The 20,860-nt window shown below is 35.4% G+C and overlaps 3 protein-coding genes across 10 annotated transcripts; all 3 read right to left on the bottom strand.

Annotated features, from left to right (window-relative positions):
* Positions 1–627: 627 nt before the first annotated feature.
* LOC140832609 (pentatricopeptide repeat-containing protein At1g76280-like) lies at positions 628–9,087 on the bottom strand. 7 transcript variants are annotated; one of them, XM_073196714.1, is made up of 16 exons: positions 8,866–9,087; positions 8,728–8,795; positions 8,479–8,626; positions 8,316–8,376; positions 7,896–7,953; positions 7,040–7,218; positions 6,722–6,829; positions 5,609–5,791; positions 4,540–5,058; positions 3,952–4,047; positions 3,687–3,860; positions 3,104–3,331; positions 2,548–2,691; positions 2,265–2,453; positions 1,362–1,481; positions 628–1,125 (listed from the first exon to the last, which is right to left on the bottom strand). In XM_073196714.1, exons 3-16 carry the CDS (start codon positions 8,490–8,492, stop codon positions 727–729), a joined length of 2,472 nt encoding a protein of 823 aa, XP_073052815.1. In that variant the 5' UTR covers positions 8,493–8,626; positions 8,728–8,795; positions 8,866–9,087; the 3' UTR covers positions 628–726. The 7 variants fall into 7 exon arrangements, with proteins under 7 accessions (XP_073052815.1, XP_073052813.1, XP_073052812.1 ...); XM_073196712.1 differs by having other exon boundaries at positions 8,728–9,087; XM_073196711.1 differs by having other exon boundaries at positions 8,479–8,795.
* A 1,530-nt stretch (positions 9,088–10,617) lies between these two features.
* LOC140832608 (uncharacterized) lies at positions 10,618–14,065 on the bottom strand. Its single transcript, XM_073196710.1, has 5 exons — positions 12,299–14,065; positions 11,690–11,842; positions 11,525–11,596; positions 10,966–11,147; positions 10,618–10,865 (listed from the first exon to the last, which is right to left on the bottom strand). The coding sequence occupies exons 1-4, from the start codon at positions 14,027–14,029 to the stop codon at positions 11,037–11,039; spliced, it is 2,067 nt and encodes a 688-aa protein (XP_073052811.1). The 5' UTR covers positions 14,030–14,065; the 3' UTR covers positions 10,618–10,865; positions 10,966–11,036.
* Positions 14,066–15,279: 1,214 nt separating this feature from the next.
* Positions 15,280–19,766, bottom strand: LOC140832607 (uncharacterized). 2 transcript variants are annotated; one of them, XM_073196707.1, is made up of 11 exons: positions 19,372–19,766; positions 18,819–18,876; positions 18,626–18,736; positions 18,248–18,385; positions 17,945–18,014; positions 17,801–17,856; positions 17,468–17,593; positions 16,952–17,091; positions 16,138–16,210; positions 15,979–16,053; positions 15,280–15,850 (listed from the first exon to the last, which is right to left on the bottom strand). In XM_073196707.1, exons 1-11 carry the CDS (start codon positions 19,518–19,520, stop codon positions 15,539–15,541), a joined length of 1,308 nt encoding a protein of 435 aa, XP_073052808.1. In that variant the 5' UTR covers positions 19,521–19,766; the 3' UTR covers positions 15,280–15,538. The 2 variants fall into 2 exon arrangements, with proteins under 2 accessions (XP_073052808.1, XP_073052809.1); XM_073196708.1 differs by having other exon boundaries at positions 18,815–18,876; positions 19,372–19,531.
* Positions 19,767–20,860: the final 1,094 nt, after the last annotated feature.

The raw sequence follows: 20,860 nt of genomic DNA, 5'->3' as shown, positions 1-20,860 counted from the left end.
CATAATACATGACATGAGATAACAAGTTGAGATATTTCGATTGAACGAGATGAGATCTGCGACAATCCCAATGGAGTTGTCACATCATCTTTAACGAAGATTTCACATGCCGGCCCGAGTCAAACAGATTTGCACCGAGTTTCAAGATACCAGTTGGAGTTTTATATTTTATCATATTGTCGTCGTCAAATATCGCTTCATGTATAAAAAAACACGTAGTAGATTTCGTGATTATTGAATTCGAAAATTTAGCTAAACGTAAACAAATAGCAAAGTTATAAATTTCAAATATTGTGGCTCATGGCTGTTGCTCGACATTGTTCAGTTTTACTACATGTTAAAAAGTAAAACTTCGTCTCAAAAATCACCAAAAAAAAAAAAAAATGAAGATGTTTCTCATTTGAAACTTTGATACTTCACCCTAGTAATGTCATCTAGCAAACAAACTGATGAAACCCAAGTCCGTATGAACATCAATGAGCCTTAAAATCCTCGTTGGACTTTTCCTCTCATTGGAGATATCTTGAGTCTGATCAAATGATAGAATGAATCAAGCTCTAAATACTCAGCGCAATCCAATCTCATTGGTCTCTTCCATGGATTGCAGATTTGCGTGCCGGATCGAGGAACTGTGGAGTGGGTTGATTTGCGTGGTTAGAACTGAAGTAAATATACAGATTCTAGCCGGGTCACATGTTTTTCTTGAGGTATACACTCATTGGTACATTAGCCACTCCATCTAAAAGCATTATCAGTCGAAAGCCTTTTTGCCCAGGGACTTTGACTTGGTAGCCAAGCTATTGGAAATGAAGAAATGGCACACCATCTCAAGTACAGTAAGGCAACAGCAAGATTTGTAGAATCTTTGAAAATCTCAATAATCTGTGACTCGGCCTCCAAGTCCTCCCTAAAAATTAGATCCTCATACTCAAGCCTGTTCTCTTCAAGAATATCATCCTCTAAAGATATCATTCTCAAACTTAAAACTTGTAATGCTTCCATGGCAGTGATACAGAAGCCTTTGTCTACATATGCAGAGAAAACATGAGTACAGGTTGATGGATCAGGTTGGATCTTCTCTTGATGCATTCTTTCAATGATGAACTCGATCACATCAAGTCGTCCCTGAATATTTCATTCACACATGGAACATACAGTCAGTAAAATATAAAATAAAAAGAAAATTTTCGAGCTAGCATGGTCTGAAATCCATGATGACGTCTGACTTATTCACTAGCAAGGTACAAGATATCCAACTCCAGCTCACAACTTACAGAACCCCTCAAAGCTCTACTTCCAACACTAAATATTTTGAGTTTTACAACTTGTGAATTCCTATGATATCTCAAACACTTCGTTACCTTATCACTTGCTCCATGAAGAATGGTGTTATACAACACTAGATCAGGTTGAATCCCGTCTGAGCTGCACTGTTCTAGTAATTTAATCACCTCATCGAAGCGATCAAATTTCAACAAGTTCTGAAAAAAATGATAATTTAATAAAATTTGTCATCTTACATAATTCTGTTGCTACTCAGAGACATGTGATGGTGGAACAATAGGAAAGTCTAGTAGAAGGATGCCAGATGTTGGATTACTGAATATAACTGCAAATTAACCGAATTGGTCATGAAGTGTCCATGACAGAATCTGTTGCTTAAAGGTGAGCCAGCACGTAGTTAAAAACAAAATATAAAAAAAGAGCTAAAACTAGAGTTACTGTCACTCTGAGAGGCCTGGATGTGTGATTGTTAAAATATTCCCAACTTTTAACAACAAGAAAACAGTAGTGGAAGACACCTACCTATCTACAGATTATTCCGGCAAAACAATGATCAGGAATTCTATTGAAACCGTTTTCCCAAATGTCCGAGCTCATTGGGGACATCAGAAACTAGTTTTATACTTAACCAAGTAAGCCAGAGATCAAGGAATATAATTCCTCAAACTAATATCGAAAACATACACCTATAAGTAGGCTGGGAGTTCGGCACAAAAAACACAACTCAAGACCAACTTCATAAAATATATAGGGTAGTCTTGAGCCTCTAACCTATAGCACAAATACCATGTTGAAACCACTTATTATGAAAGTCAAAATGTGTGGGAGGCACCACAGAGAATTGTTTTATATTTAAATCGATGTAGCGTCATATCATACTTAGAATCCACAAGTCTAATACTTTTGCAACAAAATGAACTTTTTTCCAAATCACAAAGTGATTTAAACTTAGCAAAAAGAATGGGAACCTAAGAGAATACCTTTATGAGAGCAGTATAAGTAACTGCATTTGGACAGAACCCACCACGGATCATCATAGAAACCATTCCGCAAGCCGATTTGTAACATCTTATATTACTACAGCAATCAATCATGATATCGTAAGTGGCTGCATCCACCGAGTATCCACATGAAATCATACTCCTGAATATCTCAATTGCAACACCACTCTTAACAGAACACAAATTTATCGTCAATTATATGTCATGTGAGAATGCATAACTAGTTTTAAAATAAGGTCAGCATATACTAAAAGCTACTTACTTCTTTAGCCTCAACAAGTCCATGCAAAACAGTGTTATAAATGGGTATCCCTACGTAAGTGCTTCCATGAGAAAACTTGTTTTCAGCAACATGTAAGTACTGAATAAGCTCCTTCATCATTCCCTCAGTTCCAAGGGCTTTCAGCTGCCAAAAACCAGGAAGGACTGAGGAGTAAATGGCATGCAAATTCCATTTGTGCAATTCAGATCAAAAGCTATCCTCTAGATTCCAATGCAATAGTTCACTTGATGAAATGTTTTTTTTTGCTCTGAGTTATTAATTCATAATTAAAAACTAAATGAACATGGTTAACCAAGAAAAGTGTTCAGAGCCATTCCTCACAGGACCATCAATATTTAAGATTTAAGAAACAGGTGAACTAGCAGGAGAATAGTGTGCAGGCAGTCAAATAAATGAATTCATCTATAAGTTTATCGGGTTATGCGTCTATTTTAAAAATCACATGCAAACTATCAACGAGGACAAAACTTGCACCCCTGTTTCAGATGTCAGGTTTGAAATAGATCTGAGTTAACTGCTACTGCTGTAGACTTACAAGGTTTTGCATTGATAGATGATTGTGCGGGATGCCATGCCTTATCATATCCATTTCAATGGCATATATTCTTTTAGCAACAGCAACTTGTGACAACATATTTCCGTCTTCATAAGGTGCATTGACGTTGCCAAATAATGAAAACAGCAGTTCGTAGGTCTTGATATCAGGCAGAATATTCAATCTTCTCATTTTAGCAATTACTTGAAGAGCACGTTCCGGTTGGTCCTACAACATTATTAAGAACATGCAGTATGAGGCATTCACATTTCATTTTAGTTAATTCCATGGCATATGCACCCAAACAATAAGCATAAGATCTCAATATGAATAAGCATAAGATGTAAATGAGATGCACCTGAAATATATATATAAGATATTAATGTGCATCTTGAGAAAAGTAATAAAAATGATTTCCGATAATCTCTCAAATGTCAGATTCAGCTCCCAAGATTCCTCAATATTCAAAAACATCCCAACTGATTATCAATGCTAATATGCAGGGAAAATGTGGAATAACTTCAACTAAACAGTGAATGAATCGTTTATAACTGATTCATATAAAGAGTTATTGCTTACTTACTAGAGTATCACATGCTTCAAGGAAAGCATTATAAGGATAAGTAGAAGGGCATTGTGACATTTGATTCAAAAACATCTCAGCCAAATCCAGTTCTAAACCCCTACTACAGCTTGTTGATATGGCTGCAAGAGTTGAATCATAAGGCCTCATATTTTTCTGTTGCATGACTTTTAGCTGCAAACAGATGAGCGATGCAGGGAATTATCATTATAAATTCAAAGAAAAGGGCCCTGGAAATATCTACAAAATGGAGGTCATATATTACCACTTCCATGCCATCACGAAAACCTTTCACAGAAATCAGAGCTCTTATGAAGCCATCATAGGTATTGCATGACAGTTCCAAGCCAAGACTTTGCATCTGTCAAAAGGACACCAAGAATTTATGTAATTTATATATTGTCGTTCATTTTGTTCCCTCGCACAGAACTCTTCTATTATTTTTGTTTCTCCCCAAGCATCAGGGTTATGATAGTCACATCTTGATCACTGCAACAACTTTTGTCTTAAGAAGTCAGTACCTCATACTACACAGTACACAGGGAATAGATCCATGATCAACAAATGGCTCAGGCAAACTCGTTACAAGATCTGAAACAGCCACAATCTGTTGTCTCATATTTCCATGTGTTTGGGAGTACATGCTAGTTCTTTCACCACTACCATCATCAAAACTTTCAGCGAAAAGAAATTTAAGAAATCACTCATTCGAGGAAATTAAAATCAGTACTAAAGTAGTTATCGGCATGCAGAAGTTAATAATTTCTTTCCTCCCACTTTCCTTCTTAGGAAACGCTTTACCGAATCAAGGATACAAAAGAGCCATAGATTAGAAATGACAAATTTGCCATACCTGTGACATCAATTTCTCAGCCAACATGAGATTTTGCATGCTAGCACAAGTTGCAATAATGTTATTGAAGGACCACCTCAACAACTTCTTAACTTGTTTAGAAATAGGCTTCTGCAAAACACTTGGTCCACCATCTCTGACTTCTTCACCATCCACGCCAATTTTAGCCCACCATTCAGTCTTACCGGAGTCCTCTTCCTCGCAATATTCAGCATCAGAAGGCGGAACAATATCATTATTATGGCTACGTCTACTCAAAATCAACTTGTCACAGATAGGCATAGGAATATCCAATCTCGAATTATACAACTTTCCTTCAGCAGTTTTAGTGATGACGGGATAATCCTGAAAAGCAACTGCAACCATTTGCTGTAAGGCTGCACAAGCAGATTCCAAATCTCTCAACCTTGTGAAGGTCCATATAAACCTTCGAAGGGTTAAAATGCTCAGAGAATAGAAGTTGACACACTCCTTCAAAAAAAATTTAACAGAGGAGATGTCCTCCTGCAAGACTGCAAGCTGAAAAATTATTCAGATCGGAGGGAGTTTTGTGCCAATTAACAAGTAAAATAATACTCCATGACATTATGCAGCATAACACAAGATTGAAACAACACAAAGAACAAGGGAAGACGAGCAAAAAAAGTAAGATGGGCAATATAGGAAAAAGAGGACCTAGCTAGCTGATAATTACACAAAACAGAAGGAAAAAACACAGTGCCATAGAAAATTCACTGGGACCCATAAATACCAAGCGAACAAGGTCATCCCAAGAAAAAGAAAAAATTACACGTGAATAACTTCATTTGAGACACCCCGGAAAACTCGGTAAAAACACCATGTTTGTGTTCAAAATCTATTGACAACACTGATTTCCCTGGTTAACATAAGCGTTTACCTATGATCAAACAGTGTATGCTGAACAAACACAATACACTCTTCAATTAAATGGAAAAAAACAAATTAAATTTGAAACAGTAACTCCTCAATGGACATTTCGTCATGTACAGTAACATTTTTTGGGGAATCTCAAACAACAATCATGTGTATAAAGGAACATTTGGCATACCTTGAGAAGAAGAGCATAAGTTATCTCATTTTTACCCAACCCTTGGCGCTCCATCAAACGCAAGCATTCATTAGCATAATTTAAGCTATGCGTTTGAACACAGGCCTTCAACAAATTGTTGTACATGGGTAGTGTTGCTTTTTCATCTGAATTCTCTTCTAGAAAGCTTACAACGTTTAATGCCTGATGAAAGTACCCCAAGAAGATCCATTTCAACGATGAAAATGATGAGATTATTTGCAGCAAATATGAATTTTGAATAGTAGGAGTTACAAGATGCCATGTAAAAACTAAATCGCTGGAATACGATAAGAAGACAGAATCAATTATAATCATGGTCAATTTACACCCTTTATGGAATTATTTTCATGATTTAATCCATCATACATTTCAAACATTGCAAGTGTACATATGTAAAAGTGATGATTGGACTTAATGATGATATATATACCTCTTTGGGCAAATTTCCTATGCATGTAACAAAAATTGCCGCATCACACTATATCTTCTCATTTTCACTTTAATTTTGCTTCAGTATACTTAAATTTTTAAACAAGGTATTCTTTAATTTGATTCATTCAGTTACTCCAAATTTTCATGATCAAAGTATGTTGATAGAGCATGTTTTACTTCCATGTACATGTTATGATAGCTTGATACCCACTCCATACCCTACTATGGTCTGAATGCAAATCGCACCATGTAAACAGATTGTTTCCAAAATTATTGAAGAAAACTTTTGACTTCAGGCTCAATGTTTATAAGTTCAATCAATGTTCGATTTGAGGGAGTATTAACGATTAAAGGTGTGAATTAAGATCACGGATATCAATGTTGTCCATTACAATTTTGAAGAATTATACGGTTTGCAACTAGTAAGCTTGATTGAAATTTCCCCCATCACATATTTAGGTATTTTGTAAGTTATTTTCTAGGTTCAAGTACCTAATCAATTGTCAAACTTAGAGGTACACACATGCGGGGAACAATATAATTATATGTCATGCAATACCAATGAGATAAACAATCCCTAAACACAGCATATCATATGAGCCAATGTGCAACCCAAGCATTGACATGAGATTAAAGACAGAATGTAGAGTATCTAATTACCTCTTCTAAATAACCACCGTTACAGAGAGCTCGAATGGTGAGAAAATAACATCTACCACTAAATTCAACATCCTTTTCCTCCATAAGTTTCCAAGTTTCCATCACAAACTGTAGAAAGCATAAGAATCTTCATTAATTAATATGTCCAATGACTGTAGCAATCCCCCTAGCCTAAAAACCAAAAACAATTTCAAAGATTACTCTGACATCAGGATTTGGTACTTAATCAAGTAATGTAATTGTGAAAAGTGACAAAGCACATCACAATCCAATATTCAGGAAGATATACACCAGAAACGGAATCTGGAGAAAGCCTACCAATGGGTCAGGATTTTTAGCACAGTATTCAAGTATTAAAATAAAATCCTGGGCTTGCAATGCATGGCTTCTACCCCCAAGCTCTGACAAGAGATGGGAAGCTCTATTTCTATCTCCTGAGTATAGCGCATCAACAATTTCCCCCTGTATTGGTCGAACTGATTCAGCATTCCGATATCCTTAAAAAACAATTACCTCGTCAGTAATTATTGTAATTATTTTATATAGTGAGAATTAAAATATACCCTATGCAAAATTAGAGCCAATGTTTTTTATGTTAGCGCAGGCACACACGGGAAAATACATGGGGTACATGCATCTTATGTTGTGCAAGTGACAGTTACTATTGGAAGCTCCAAGAGATCACAATGCTTCAATAAGGGAAGAAACATTAGTCCTCGCTTGATAATTATTTGCATCAAGTTAAGCGATAACCAGCAAGAAATGCTAACTCGTCCATAAAATAGTTCATAAGGTCTTCGTCAATCAAATTCCCTTCAACTTACTCGAGTAAGCTCCATATTATTCAGTTTTCGAAAATATATTTGTAGTGTATTTATATAATTAGAAGAATTTTCATTGAACAAGTCTTTTAGACAATGAGAACTTTTTCTTCAATAAATTTATGTCATGTTAGATGCTTCTGAAATATTATTACAGATTTCTACGAGTTTGCAATGTTATCTGATAGTGTTAGTTTCTACTCATTAATATAATTCTAGTTTATTCCCAAATAGTATCAGCTGCACATTTTTCACAGTGATAATCACGCACATATATTGATTCTTATTGATGAAAAATAAAAACCACAAGCAATACATGCATATCTAAAAAATTTAGAGCAAGGAACACTTGCCTTCAGAACTTCCATAAAATCTCCATGTCTCCATAAAGCCAACTCCATTCTTACGACCCTATCAAAAAAAATTCAAGTTCAGCATGACTCAACAATGAATACTCCACTCGAAGTGTTGGGATAACAAATTTCTAAAAATTCCACATAAAACAAAAAAACTAATAAGGATTCATATAATCCAACAATTTCATTAACAAATTTAAAATAGGCACCGATGAGAACTTTAAGTTTGCATTTTTATAATTGGAAGGGGTTGAACAGATTGACAAATTCAAACAAGTTTGAACTAAAGGGTTCCTCATACCAACTCAGAAACTTCCGTCCAAAACCAGTATTAAGTCAGTAACTCTAGTAGCAGCACCTTGTTTAACAAAATTTTCAAGCCTACGCAAGCAAAAGGTTAAATTAAAAGGGACCTACAATTTCAGGTGCTCTCAATCCCGACAACGAATTTGCTATTGATTTCCAAGGGACCCTCAACCTGTTTGATGAAAAAAGTTGATAACAATACAAAATAAAATGAAAAGACGCATACATACAAACGCGATGTACATTATTTGCAAGTGAATTTAAGTTTACTCACGGGAATCTCTGCATTATCTAGGGCTCCTCGTAGAATGAAAGCATTAGATTATCTCACACGACCACCTTTTTGTAATGTTCATTGGAAATTTCTCTGGGTGTTGAGTTTCTTGATGAACCAGAATACACCGATTCTGGCATTCCTCGAGCTAAGCGCGAACCAGAGGAACAAAAATGAAAGATAAAATCAGCGTCTGGAAAAAAAAATCAGAAAATAATTTCCAAGCTCAAAAAGGCACATGTCAACCACCAGGCTCGTTCATTCTCATTTCATTCCAGCCGATGGTTTCCTCCACAACCTCCTCTTTTGTCCACTATCTATTGATCTCAAAAATATCATAAATCTGAAAATCATAAAGAAAATAAGACGAAATTACTCCACAATCACCTCTTTCCTCCGGATAACAAAGAACAAACTAAAAAATCCCTCCAGAATCTACTATCGGCACCCCCGTCTAATAATTTTTTTTAAAAAATAATAATCATAAACTAACAAAGATCAGATAAACTTCGAACAACACGAGTAAGGAAAGAATGGGAGGAAATAATCGATGAACAAGAGTAAAGGGTAAACGAAGTCAAAAGAGTAGATTGCAACGAAGTGGATAGTCCATCCTCATTTTAATGGACTGGATTTTTTTTATGTTATCATTAAATGCTCTTTTATATGGGCTTTAAGTTTGCTTCAAAATAAATCTAGCCCAATATTTTATTAAAATAAGCACAGGTCCACATGACAAACATAAATAAATTTGTGATTGGATAAATTCTTTTGATTTTGAAAAGCAAAAATTTGTATGAGACATTCTTACGGATCGTATTATGTGAGACATATTTTTTATTTGAGTCTCACATGTCGTATTTTGTAAAATTTATCTCTTATTTGAGTCATCCATGAAAAAGTTACTTTTTATACTAAGAGTGTTACTTTTATGAATATCGATAAGGTTGACCCGTCTCACAAATAAAGATTCGTGAGACCGTCTCACGAGAGACTTATTCAAAAATATATTGAGTTCAGAATAGACTTGATAGATGTATTATTTGAAATTCATCATAATTAATATCGAAATTGCATTACTTTGTGTGAATTAGATCTCAAATTCATCAATCACTAATATGATTTAAACTATCCACATTTCTTTCATTCATATTTTCAACAACGGTAGAAAAATATATATGATGTGTATTTATAAACAAAACAAAAAGAAACTTGTGTTATTTCACAAAAGCATAATTGTCCAAAACACACAAAAAATAAAAAACTTTATATTAAAATAATATATCATATTAATTATCATATCTTTCATTTTATTATTGTGAGAACCTGAATTTCGAGCAGTACAACCAGTAACAAGAACAAACAGATTTCAGATTTCAACCGAAACACTTTTAGCAAATTACGGTAAGTGGGCTTATGTATAAATATCTTGAAATCAGTTTGTAATATCTGTTTTAAAGCATAGTTTCTGTATGTTTGATTTATGATATCTGTTTCGAAGCACTGAAACTCTCTAGTGAACTAATGGTAGGAATATATATTCTGAACATTTCTGAATTCTGATTCAGGTCTCACCTTAGAGGAGAGACATATAGGGACTGATATCAGTTTAGCCATTAAATTCACTAACGTGCTCAATGCTTACTAATTCTGATTTCTGTTCTGAAACTTCTGAATTCCGATTACTGTTCTGAAAATAAGAGTTCTCTGTATATTATCGTATTACTGTTTCTGTTGAAAACGATTTCGAAAACTGGGAGTTATTCCCACCCTCGCTTACTGAGTGACAATCATATCACTCACCCACCAAACTCATCTCAGATAAGAACGAGGAAGAGTTGATAGAAGAAGATGAACAACATAAGCTTTGGGGCTGGTGACGAAGATCGTTGTTCTTAGTTTTGATTTATGTTTTATATTCCTCTGCATCTGTTCAGACATTGTAATTTTAAGATTTTACATTTCCACTGTAAAACATTTGTCATTGAGTTGTAACAGACAATGATTATTATGAATAAAAGACCGGTTTCTGAAATTCTGTACTTCCGAGGCTTGTTGTTTTCGAATGTAAATTTGGGAGCAACGCCGGTGTCAATTAACCCCGTCCCGGGGCGTGACAATTATAACTCATCATTATTTTCTGATAACACCAACCCACCAATACTGAATAAAATAAACAAAATCACTTTTTTCTCCCAAATTCACACTTGGTATACATTGAATTTTTAAATAAATAATCTATTGTAACATTCCCCAAAAAAAAACTTTTGAGCATTTGCGAGGAATTGTACAAGGAACTGACTGGTTCTCTGCTGCTTTGACCTTCCGATCAACAAACTTGTGTTATAAGATACCATTCATTAGGTTCCGGCCCAGTTCGAATCGACCTGAAAATGACGACCCCAGCACAGATTTAGCAAAAACGAATAGGTATGATGTTGGGATGATCAAGTAAAGTTTGAGTTTGAAATGCATGTAAAAACTGACCTTAATGAAAGGTTAAACGGCGGGTATCATTGATTGCATGGCTGAGTTTTGCCAGATGATTAATGAATCAGCTATAAGTTAAGGGTAGACTTCATGTATTTGAGAGCGGATCTTAACATTGCTCTGGCTTTTCTATCTGGGGTACATCCAGAGAGAAGCATTTCCTCGAAAACTGCCGGTACCTAAACTCCAACATAGTTTCAGGAAAATTTTCATTATAGCTAATATCATCTCAAATCTGAAAGTTCATTCTTCTTCAAAAACGTGTCTGTACATATAAATAAGCACTTTGCTCACGAAAAACTTCTACAAAGGAGGCTTTTTTTTAAAGAGCTCTTGTCGGAAAAAGTAACGAACAAACTTTATGTTTGAATATACAATCGGTTAAAAAAAACGTTTTTATTTTCAGAAGAGAAGTTTGAGCAGAAATCAGAACCCTTTTCAGGTAAAAGCTAACCAACCATCAATTTCTTTCTTGAGGGAAAAAAAAACTAGGACAGCTTACACACTAAATTGCTAAATGATCTGTACTAGAAAGAGCAGTAAAAGTGAGGCTTACCCTTTCAAATTTCTCCACACGAATCAAGGCTTTCATGAGTGTGGTGTAAGTAACAACATCAGGCTTGAAATTCTGCAGTTTAAGGGAATCACATGGAAATTAAGCTGAACGTAAATGCACCAGAAGAGGTATAATAATATAAAACAGTTAGATATATTCATTCACATTATCTTTCATGAATTGCAACACAGAAAAGGCTTCGGCGTCCCGCCTGTCTTCGCCGAAAGCATTTATCAATGAATTAAGAGCTAATAGCCTGGGTTTCAGACCATCTCCTCTCATGACCCTGAACGCATTTACAGCTTGCTCAGATAATCCCTGTCAATATATAAAATAGACATGATTTCAATCAGAAAATCTACATTCATATGAAAAATAGTAAGATAACTTTCAAAAGGCGGATGGAGAATGTGGGGATTGCACCCCTTGAACTAATCTGGAGAAGATAAGACTCATCGTGTTGCAAAAAGCACACAAGAAAAAGATGGAAACAGGAATTACTGGATCTGTAAGCAGATACATATGATGTCACATTATTAGGCAAACGCATTCTTCCATTATACACATCAGGATAAAACCATTCAGTAAACACATTTCCAAAAAACACAGATTCAAATACATCAAAGACAAACAGAACATTACTATAGTAACTCCATCCGTAAGCAGCCTAGGAGATTAGGGATTTTTTTGAATCATGGATTAGTCTACCTCCATGTGTACAAGGGTTGACAATACATATGGTGTAAAGAATAAAAATTGAAGTTCAGGAAATACCCTCTGTGCATAGGCGTTGATGAGAGCATTATACATTGTGGAAGATGGTTTCAATCCAGCAGACTTCATAGCCTCTAAGCACTCAACTGCATCATTAAATCTACCAGACTGTCCATAAATATCAACTAGTGTAGTATATGTGACAACATTAGGCAATAGTCCCTGACCCTGCATCTTCCCCAACAATTCCTTCACATCATCCCACCTCTCCTGCACACCAAAAGAATTGATCATAATGTTATAAGTTGTGGTGCAAGGCGGACACCCATTTTCCTGCATTTCTTGAAACAATTGCTCCGCTTTATTATGATGCCCTTGCTTACAATGACAATCTATAAGCGTGTTCCATGTCACATTGTCCGGTTCAATACCCTCCACTTCCATCCTCTCAAACACCGCCTTCATATGCTCAAGGCAATTATACTTCCCAAAAGTATCAATCAACACATTATAGAACTGTCTATCGGGATTTACCCCACAATTTTTCATCTCCTTGAGCACTTGAAATGATCTTTGCCACTCTCCCCTATCCCTATAACTTGCCAATATTCTACAGAACACGTAAGAATTTGGCTTCACACCATTTTCTTCCATCTCTTTCAGCACAATTCGTGCACTCTCCCACCTACCGGCATTCCCATATGCATCAATCAACAAACTGTAAGTGTGTTCATCGGGTAAAACCCCATTCCTCTCCATCTCCGACACAACATACTCAGCATCCCTCAAAGATCCAACCTTAACATACCCTTTCAAAAGGGCATTATAAGCCCTCGTCCTGGGCTTTAGCCTACCCTCCTTCAATTCCTCGAAAACTACCTCTGCTTCCTCGATTCTCCCCGTGTTACCCAGCTCATTCACAACAGCTACTAGTGAGCTAGTTTTTGCACTCAACCCGTAACCCTGCATCACCCCTAAAAAATACAAACTTCTATCAATATCCCCAGCTTTAGCAAATCCAACAACTATATCATTTAACAATTGTCCATCCAAATCAATTCTATCAGTATCCATTTCTACACACAACTTCTCCAATATCCCAACGTCCACATTATTATTCCTCATCAAAGACTGAATAATCAAACTATAGTTAACAACATCAGATTGATAGCCGTCACGCCGCATTCTTTCCATCAAATTTAACGCTTTTTCAAGATCATCATTCCTCGCACACGCTCCAATAAGAGCATTATATGTTAATGGAGTCAAACTCTGACGCTGGGACAAAAGAAAAGCTTCGTAGAGTTTGTCATTCTTCCCCAAAGCGTGAATCAAGACAGAGTACAGAAGCTCATAAGAGAAACAAAGATTGTGCCTTTGTAGCCAAGTGACCAAAGAGTAAGCCGTGTAAATGGACGAAGGTGAGGAAGAAAGGTCTTTTATGAGCGAATGCCATAGAGGGGCGGGAACGGCCCGGTATGTCTGCACAAGGCGGAACTCCGCAAGGTCGAGCTGAGTTGGCGGTTCCGGTTCCGGCTGAGAGAGTTGAGCCGGGTCCTGGTTAGAGGAGAGAAAGTCGATGAGCGAGGTGAAGTCGTAGTAGCGGTTGGGGAGCAAAGCGATGTCGTACGGGTCATGCTCTTGTTCTTCGGTGATGGGGAGATTGAACTGTTGAGAGGTAGCGGAGAAGATAAGGTGGTGGCGCTGGCGGAAGAAGGGTGGTGGAGGAAGGAAGTGGCGAGTACGGGAGCGAAGGTAAAGCGGTGGCGTTGGAAGTAACAGCGTGTTCATTATGTCCTAACGCCACTGATGCCCATTCCATTTACGGTTTATCAAGCAGATATTATTTTTATTTTAAATTGTGCAAACAGAAAAAAGAAAAGAAAAATGTGGATATTTTTTAATTTCCTGAAGGAAAAATGTAAAAATTGATGTCAAAAACATAATATCTGCGGATATAACGTGGCAAAATTAGAAAAATACTCTAATTCGAGGGCGGCAATGCAAATATTCAGAATATTTTACTTCAAATTTAAAAAATAGCTGTTTCCTTTTCGATACATCTCTTCCAATTTTAAATTTTTGTATATATTTTTAGTAGAATTACTTCCTGAATTATATATTTTAAAAAACCGTGCATGATTTTCTTCTCGTGTTTTTCTAGACATTCAATTTAATTAAAAATATAAATATAAATAGGACACAAATGACCAAACGCAAGTCCGAATCAATTATCCAATCCACATTCCACAAGCTTATAACTCATCTCAATCATAAAATATAACAAATTTAAGGTTGTGTTTTTGCTAAACGTAAAATATGTATAAAAAATTTAAATATGAGTGCAAAGCATAAAATTATCTGTATCCAAGGTTGTGAGCTGTGCTATAGCACTGAATAAACTTTCGAGCTTATAAAAACTATATATCCGCGGTATGGTTAATATAGTATTTAAAATCTAATAACCCGTTATTCTAAAAATATAGTAATAACAATCTAATTACACTTAATAAAAACAAATCTAATTATTTAACGTGAAATTTATTAGAAATACAAATGGACGTGATTTAGCGATATTAAGACAGAAAAATTTACTCCCGATGTAGCGTGAACTTATGTTTGTCTCATATATCAACCAAATATTTATCATATCATAGATAATACATTACGATAAAAACTTGCATGAAACGGTCTCAGAGGTCATATTTTGTAAGACGGATCTCTTATTTGGATCATCCATGAAAAAATATTACTTTTTATGCTAAGAGTGTTATTTTTTATTGTGAATATCGGTAAGATTGACCAATCTCACAGATAAAGATTCGTGACACCGTCTCACAAGAGACCTACTCATACATCATATAGCTTACACCATCTTTTTATCCGAACATGGATGGTCATCGCAGTTCAAAATGTTCTCTATCGTAGATTTGACCGAAACCTTAGACCAATCGCAAAATATTAACCTAGTGTAATCTTGCATTCTTGCAGCAACTTTACAACTCGGCTCAGAAACAAGAATCAGCCATCACAAACTCCAATTGTCAAATCAATCAAACACATCGTACCACATTAACATAGTACACAAATCTGGTATCAATGAATGATTTCTGGGCTTATCAAAGGCAGGTTTCTGCTATTATTAGCAGCTGTTTTGAAGATCGTATGTACAGAAAAGGAATACACCAGTTCAACAAAATGTAAAATATACACGTGGAAAAAATACCCTCTCCCTTGCAAGTTATATAAAGAGATGAAAATCGAAAAATATAACTCTCGAATCTAACGATAGCTACATGATCAGAAAGAAATAGCTGAGACGATAGGACGGGTGCTCTTTGATATTCTTGAACAAAACATGAACATCAGGAGCACAGAAGACAATAAAAACAACCTGAAATATGTTCTGATTTCTTGCATCCCGAGGTCGAGCACCTCGAGCTTTTTCCCATATCTGCTTTTCCTCTGCATTAGATACCCATTCAGATAGTCGTCTATAGATACCCACTGGTCGAAACTAGAGGCAACTGCCTTAGACTGAAGTTCATCCATCTGTTGTACGCCTATGATGAACATCTTGAAGATTGCAGCGGACCAGTCGTTGAGAACTCTCTGGAAGTCGAACAATAGAAACATGTCGAGTGATTGTAGAGACTAAACGAAGTTTGTTTGGGGAATAGCAATGAAATTCAAATCTCAAAATAAGGAAAAAAAAGGTAATTTAAATCTGTGTTACGTACATTGAAGGAGGTGAGATCAATGGGATTGAACATTCTAAAACAGTCTTTTGATGAGGCTTTAAGATCTCCATAGATCTGCCAAAGGGGTTAGCACATAGGATATTAGGTAGCAAAACATGGTGGGAGTATATCACAGTTCACAATAAGGCATTCACACACCTCAAATGTAAAAGCCATGGGTACCCTGGCAATATCATACATATAATCTGTTGCCGTACCATGGGCCAGATACCTGTACATACATGACAAAGATTTCAATAGCAGAGGTAAAAATAGTAGATGGTATAAGTGAAAATATTTCACAAGATGGTTCTGCTCAGGTATTATACTGGACAATAGAGTTGGATTGGCATGCTCTGGAACAATTAAATTGCCAGAAGTAGGTGATTCTGCTGATCATGAATGCATTTGGCAAATCTAATTTGGCCGAGACAAGCAAGATTCCCATTAAGTCGTATTTGGAATAGAGTTGAGCAAATTACAGCACCCAGGAGTTTTACTCTGAATTTTTGTCATGGTGGTCTGACACCTTTAATGTAAATACACAATCCGTGGCCCTAGCTTCAATTATTCAGTAGATGAAATTTGTATGACACAGGGTAGCAGTTTTTGCATTAAAAAAATAGCTTGACATTAAACATGTCGTAAAGTTCAGGACAGAAGCGGATTATATAAATGACGCCAATAACTGATTTTGATTTATCTGATGAGCTATATCTAACCAAGAAAAGACAAGCATGATGCTTCTGAAAATCTTGCCCCTCTAACATGTGATCAATATTCAATTTAAAGAATCAAAGCAGAATGACTTTCAGGTCACTGTAGGATTCCACTGGATATGAGATAGGCATGGCAGCCAAGATGGTTTCAAAACGTTTTTCCACGCTTAGAAATAAACTTGCCCCATCTGAAAAGGCTAATAATAACTTTAAGAAACAAATGTAAGCTAAAATTGTTAATATCTTATAAATACCCGACAGAGCCTCCACCAGATCCAATTAAACAATGGTCCTTCAGGTGGTGATGATTCAACTCTTTAAGCAATGATTTCATAATCTGCGAGGGTATTCCATCTGGAGTTGTATTTTTGTGATCATAAGGCATGAACAAAGCCTAAACCACAGAAAAAATCCATAAACAAAATTGTTGACTCCGAGTATATACTAATTTCGAATGAGGCACAGAAGATATAGAACATTTTCACACTAGCCTTTATTCATTTGAACATCAATGAAAAACAAATTAAGGTCATATAAGACACATTAATTAGCAAACATAATGCCAAATCAATGATTGGCTGAAATGCATTAATTTTAGTAATGATCTAGGTTTAAATTAAAATGGTAAAGTTACAAAAGAATCTGAACGACAAAAAGGCGACAACCAATGGCTTATCTTCACGCAATTGAGTGCCCATTAACCCATGCACGTGGCTCAAGCAATTGGAAGAGAAACAGATATGGATACTATTGGAACTGCCAGGACTTACCTCCATACCAGAGTGCACATTAACCCATACATGTGGTTCAAATGTGAGAGCTAGTTTTCGCAAAATTTGTGTCTCGGGCTCGCTAAATGGAGCAGTCCCGGGATTTTCTTCATATGGATCATAATCCTGAGAATGAGAGAGAACTTAGCACATTGCAATCACAAAGAACATAAAAAACATTATTATGATAAATTTACCACAAACATATATGTTGATGAGTTAAGAAAAAGGGGAAAGGAAAAAAATATGCTCAGAAAGTACATCATATTTGACAGAGATAAACCCTGTTACTATAAGCATATCTTCTTCATGACGAAGAGACTATTCACATACCTTCTCCTTTTTCCCCCAATCCACACTCCAGTTCCTGTTGAGATCAACTCCTCTTCCTGGAAAAAGCTCAAATCACAAATTTTCACAAATGCACCGAAACTGATACGGAATTTTACAATAAATACAGTGAATCAGCAACTATACCATTCCTTCTCTCACAAAGCTCTCCATCTTCAACAAGTTTGCGGCCATTTACATTTTCCATCGGTACAACCTGCCAGATGTGTGCAGAAGCAATGCAAGAGAACATTAGATCTCAAAGTTTTTAGAAAAGAAGATACATCCTTGTCATTCTATAAAGAAACAAAAGACACCATTGAGCAATCCGATACAGCTTTAAAACTTTGAATAATCATTATGTAGGTGCTTGAAGTTTGAAAGTTGGAATACAAAATTATGTCCTTAATTAACTACATATGATGCACACAAATAGATAATGATAACCACCTTTATAACAAGCTTATCAAGAGTTTTATTTAATGTAACTCGGTCAACATTGGGTAAAAACTCCTCTTCACTGAGAATGGAAATGATCCTCAGCCCTAGCTCAGTAGTAATAAGCTCCCTAGCATGCTGTCCAAAACTCTGGAATACAAGGAATTATCTGTCAAGAACACCAGCAATAATCAATCTGAGAATTTTTAAACACTATTCCATCTCATGAGAACACCCGTATCACAACCGCATTTCAGCAAAGGTAAGAGATTATATATATCTATTGACATTTTTTCTTATTCCAAAAAAGAAGAAGAAGAAGCAAAAATAGATTTAAATACATGTTCCAATAAACACGAAGCTAAAAAAATTTGGTGCTTGAACACTTACGAGAAGGATTCTAAGCTTTCCCTTGTCATCACAACTTTTCTGATTACGGCAATAAGTAACTATAGTCATCTGTGTCTCATAGCCTTTATTCTTACTTGAAATTTTCTCAATCTGTTAAATAAAAGATCATTAAAAAGAGAGCTGTACCTTTCCTAAACATAAATTTGGACAAAAAAAAGAGCATGATACCCACTGAAAGCTTGTCAGGATGACGATAGACCAATGATTCTATTTCCTCCAATAAAGCTCCTCTGTAAAGAATTTAATTAGAAACTCCGCAAGTTTTTTTACTTTGAGACATCAGTACAATGCTAACATTGATGGCAATACATAGCAATAATACAGTGTAACATGTTCCCCGACAAGTTATACCGGCCAACTTGAGCTAAATAAAGGGAGATGATAAAGGGTAGACGAACTATCTAATCGGAAAATAGATTGAGGTTAACATAAACTCAGTACCTATATGAAAATATACATGATAATGTAACTTCAGGCAGCTTTATATGATATGCAATAAGAGAAAATTGGGAGACAATTTGCAAGTAATTAAATAACCAAATGACGAGAAAAGCAGATTGGATCCAGACTACTAGTAGACTGTCAAATCGACATTATCAAAACTCAAATTCCTTTCTAACATTGATTCTAACTCAACAAATGTCTCGTTAATCAACAAGAATCATTACAAAAATCTAGAACCGAAGGTATATATTAGGAACACGCAAAAGGGTATGCACAATTACCTCGTATGGTAGAGATCTCCATTGATGGGGGTGATTTCTGTGCTATTCGATCTTCCATAAGCAGCAATCGAGAAATGATTGGCACACAAAACAAATGACGCGAGAACCAGAAAAGGCGAAGGATTTGAAAAGGGATCGGAAAATCCCATTTAAATGTGTCGATTTAAGCGAAGAACACAAGAACTGTGCCGCCTTGTCATTTCATCGCTTAAAGATTTTTCAAGATTCCACTTGCGATTGTGCGGCAGTTGTTGGCGATTATATGAGACGAAGTCGTTGATTCAACCAAGGTACCCTGTTTTCTTCAGGATTTTCGTTTTTCCATTTTTTCTTTCTGCCGCTGTCGGGTGATGGATCGTACGGTTCACGGTTGAGACTTGATGATTAACTAATGACTTTTTTGTATCATTTGATTTGATTTCATTATTTTAAAAAAAAAAACTGTGTTGACTTTGTTACTATTTGGAATCGATTTTAACATTTTATTTTAAATTTGAAATTTTGAAACAAAATGAGTAACGAATCGGTTCTTTATTTTTGATGATTATAGAACTTGTTGTACATCATGTAAATGGCAGATAATCTGCAAATCACATCAGTCAGGTAAATCGAAGTAGACAAATTTTATGTGACAGACTCATCTGAAACAATATTTATAGAATAAACCGATCTTCCTACAATTGATCAAACATTCACTCTACTACACCAACTCGAACAAACAAGTCTTGTTTATTTTATTTGAAAGTAGATATCTTAGAAGACGATCTCAATAATTTATATTTGTGAGACGAGTCAACAAAATCCATAATTATCATGGGAATAAATTTTTTCATTAGTTGTGACATGTTGAATATCTGTTTCACAAAATTAACCTTGAGACCGTTTTACAAGAATTTTGTGTTTATTTGATGCAAAAAACCTGTGTGAGAGGTCTCACGAATTGTATTTTATGAGACAGATCACTTATTTGGGTCATCCATGAAAAATATTACTTTTTATGCTAAGAGTATTACTTTTTATTGTGAATACCGGTAAGAATGATCGTCTCACAGATAAAGAGTCGTGACACCATCTCACGAGAGACCTACTCTTAAGCATAGTTTGATACATGGGATAAGAGAGAGATTGATAAATAATCATCCTTAATCCCACGTTTGGTACCATTTTAAAAAGCCTATGATAATATCATAGGCCCTTGATAAATAATTTTTTAGTAGGATAAAATATCTCTTCTATTAGGTGCGATAATTTTAATATAATGATAAATACACTACAAATGTCCTTCCTTATTTTGGTGAGCTTTTTCATAGACTTGCATATTACATTCCATATTCTGGTTTTTTATATATGATATTATTGTCGACAAATGAATTTGGTTTGGTTGTTTGATATCTATTTATTTAAATTTTTTTAAATGTATTTAATTTTTTTTCATATATTATATAATATATAAAATTAGGTAAAATAAATAAATTATACAACACTGTCG

The sequence above is a fragment of the Primulina eburnea genome, chromosome 5 (genome assembly GCF_022965805.1).
Source record: "Primulina eburnea isolate SZY01 chromosome 5, ASM2296580v1, whole genome shotgun sequence".
NCBI lineage: Eukaryota > Viridiplantae > Streptophyta > Magnoliopsida > Lamiales > Gesneriaceae > Primulina > Primulina eburnea.
The sequence above is the reverse complement of the archived record's forward strand: the minus strand, read 5'-3'. Positions and strand labels throughout refer to the sequence as shown.

Coding starts and splice junctions, on each gene's coding strand:
- LOC140832609 (XM_073196712.1), bottom strand. Junction 7,954..8,315: donor GATTGAGAGCACCTGAAATT/GTAGGTCCCTTT, acceptor TTTTTTTGATAG/GGTCGTAAGAATGGAGTTGG. Junction 5,059..5,608: donor CTTATGCTCTTCTTCTCAAG/GTATGCCAAATG, acceptor ATAATTTTTCAG/CTTGCAGTCTTGCAGGAGGA.
- LOC140832608 (XM_073196710.1), bottom strand. CDS start 14,029: ATGAACACGCTGTTACTTCCAACGCCACCGCTTTACCTTCGCTCCCGT. Junction 11,843..12,298: donor TCAACGCCTATGCACAGAGG/GTATTTCCTGAA, acceptor ATATATTGACAG/GGATTATCTGAGCAAGCTGT. Junction 11,148..11,524: donor GTGTGGAGAAATTTGAAAGG/GTAAGCCTCACT, acceptor GTTGGAGTTTAG/GTACCGGCAGTTTTCGAGGA.
- LOC140832607 (XM_073196707.1), bottom strand. CDS start 19,520: ATGGGATTTTCCGATCCCTTTTCAAATCCTTCGCCTTTTCTGGTTCTC. Junction 18,877..19,371: donor GGAGATCTCTACCATACGAG/GTAATTGTGCAT, acceptor AATTCTTTACAG/AGGAGCTTTATTGGAGGAAA. Junction 17,594..17,800: donor ATTGGGGGAAAAAGGAGAAG/GTATGTGAATAG, acceptor TCTCATTCTCAG/GATTATGATCCATATGAAGA.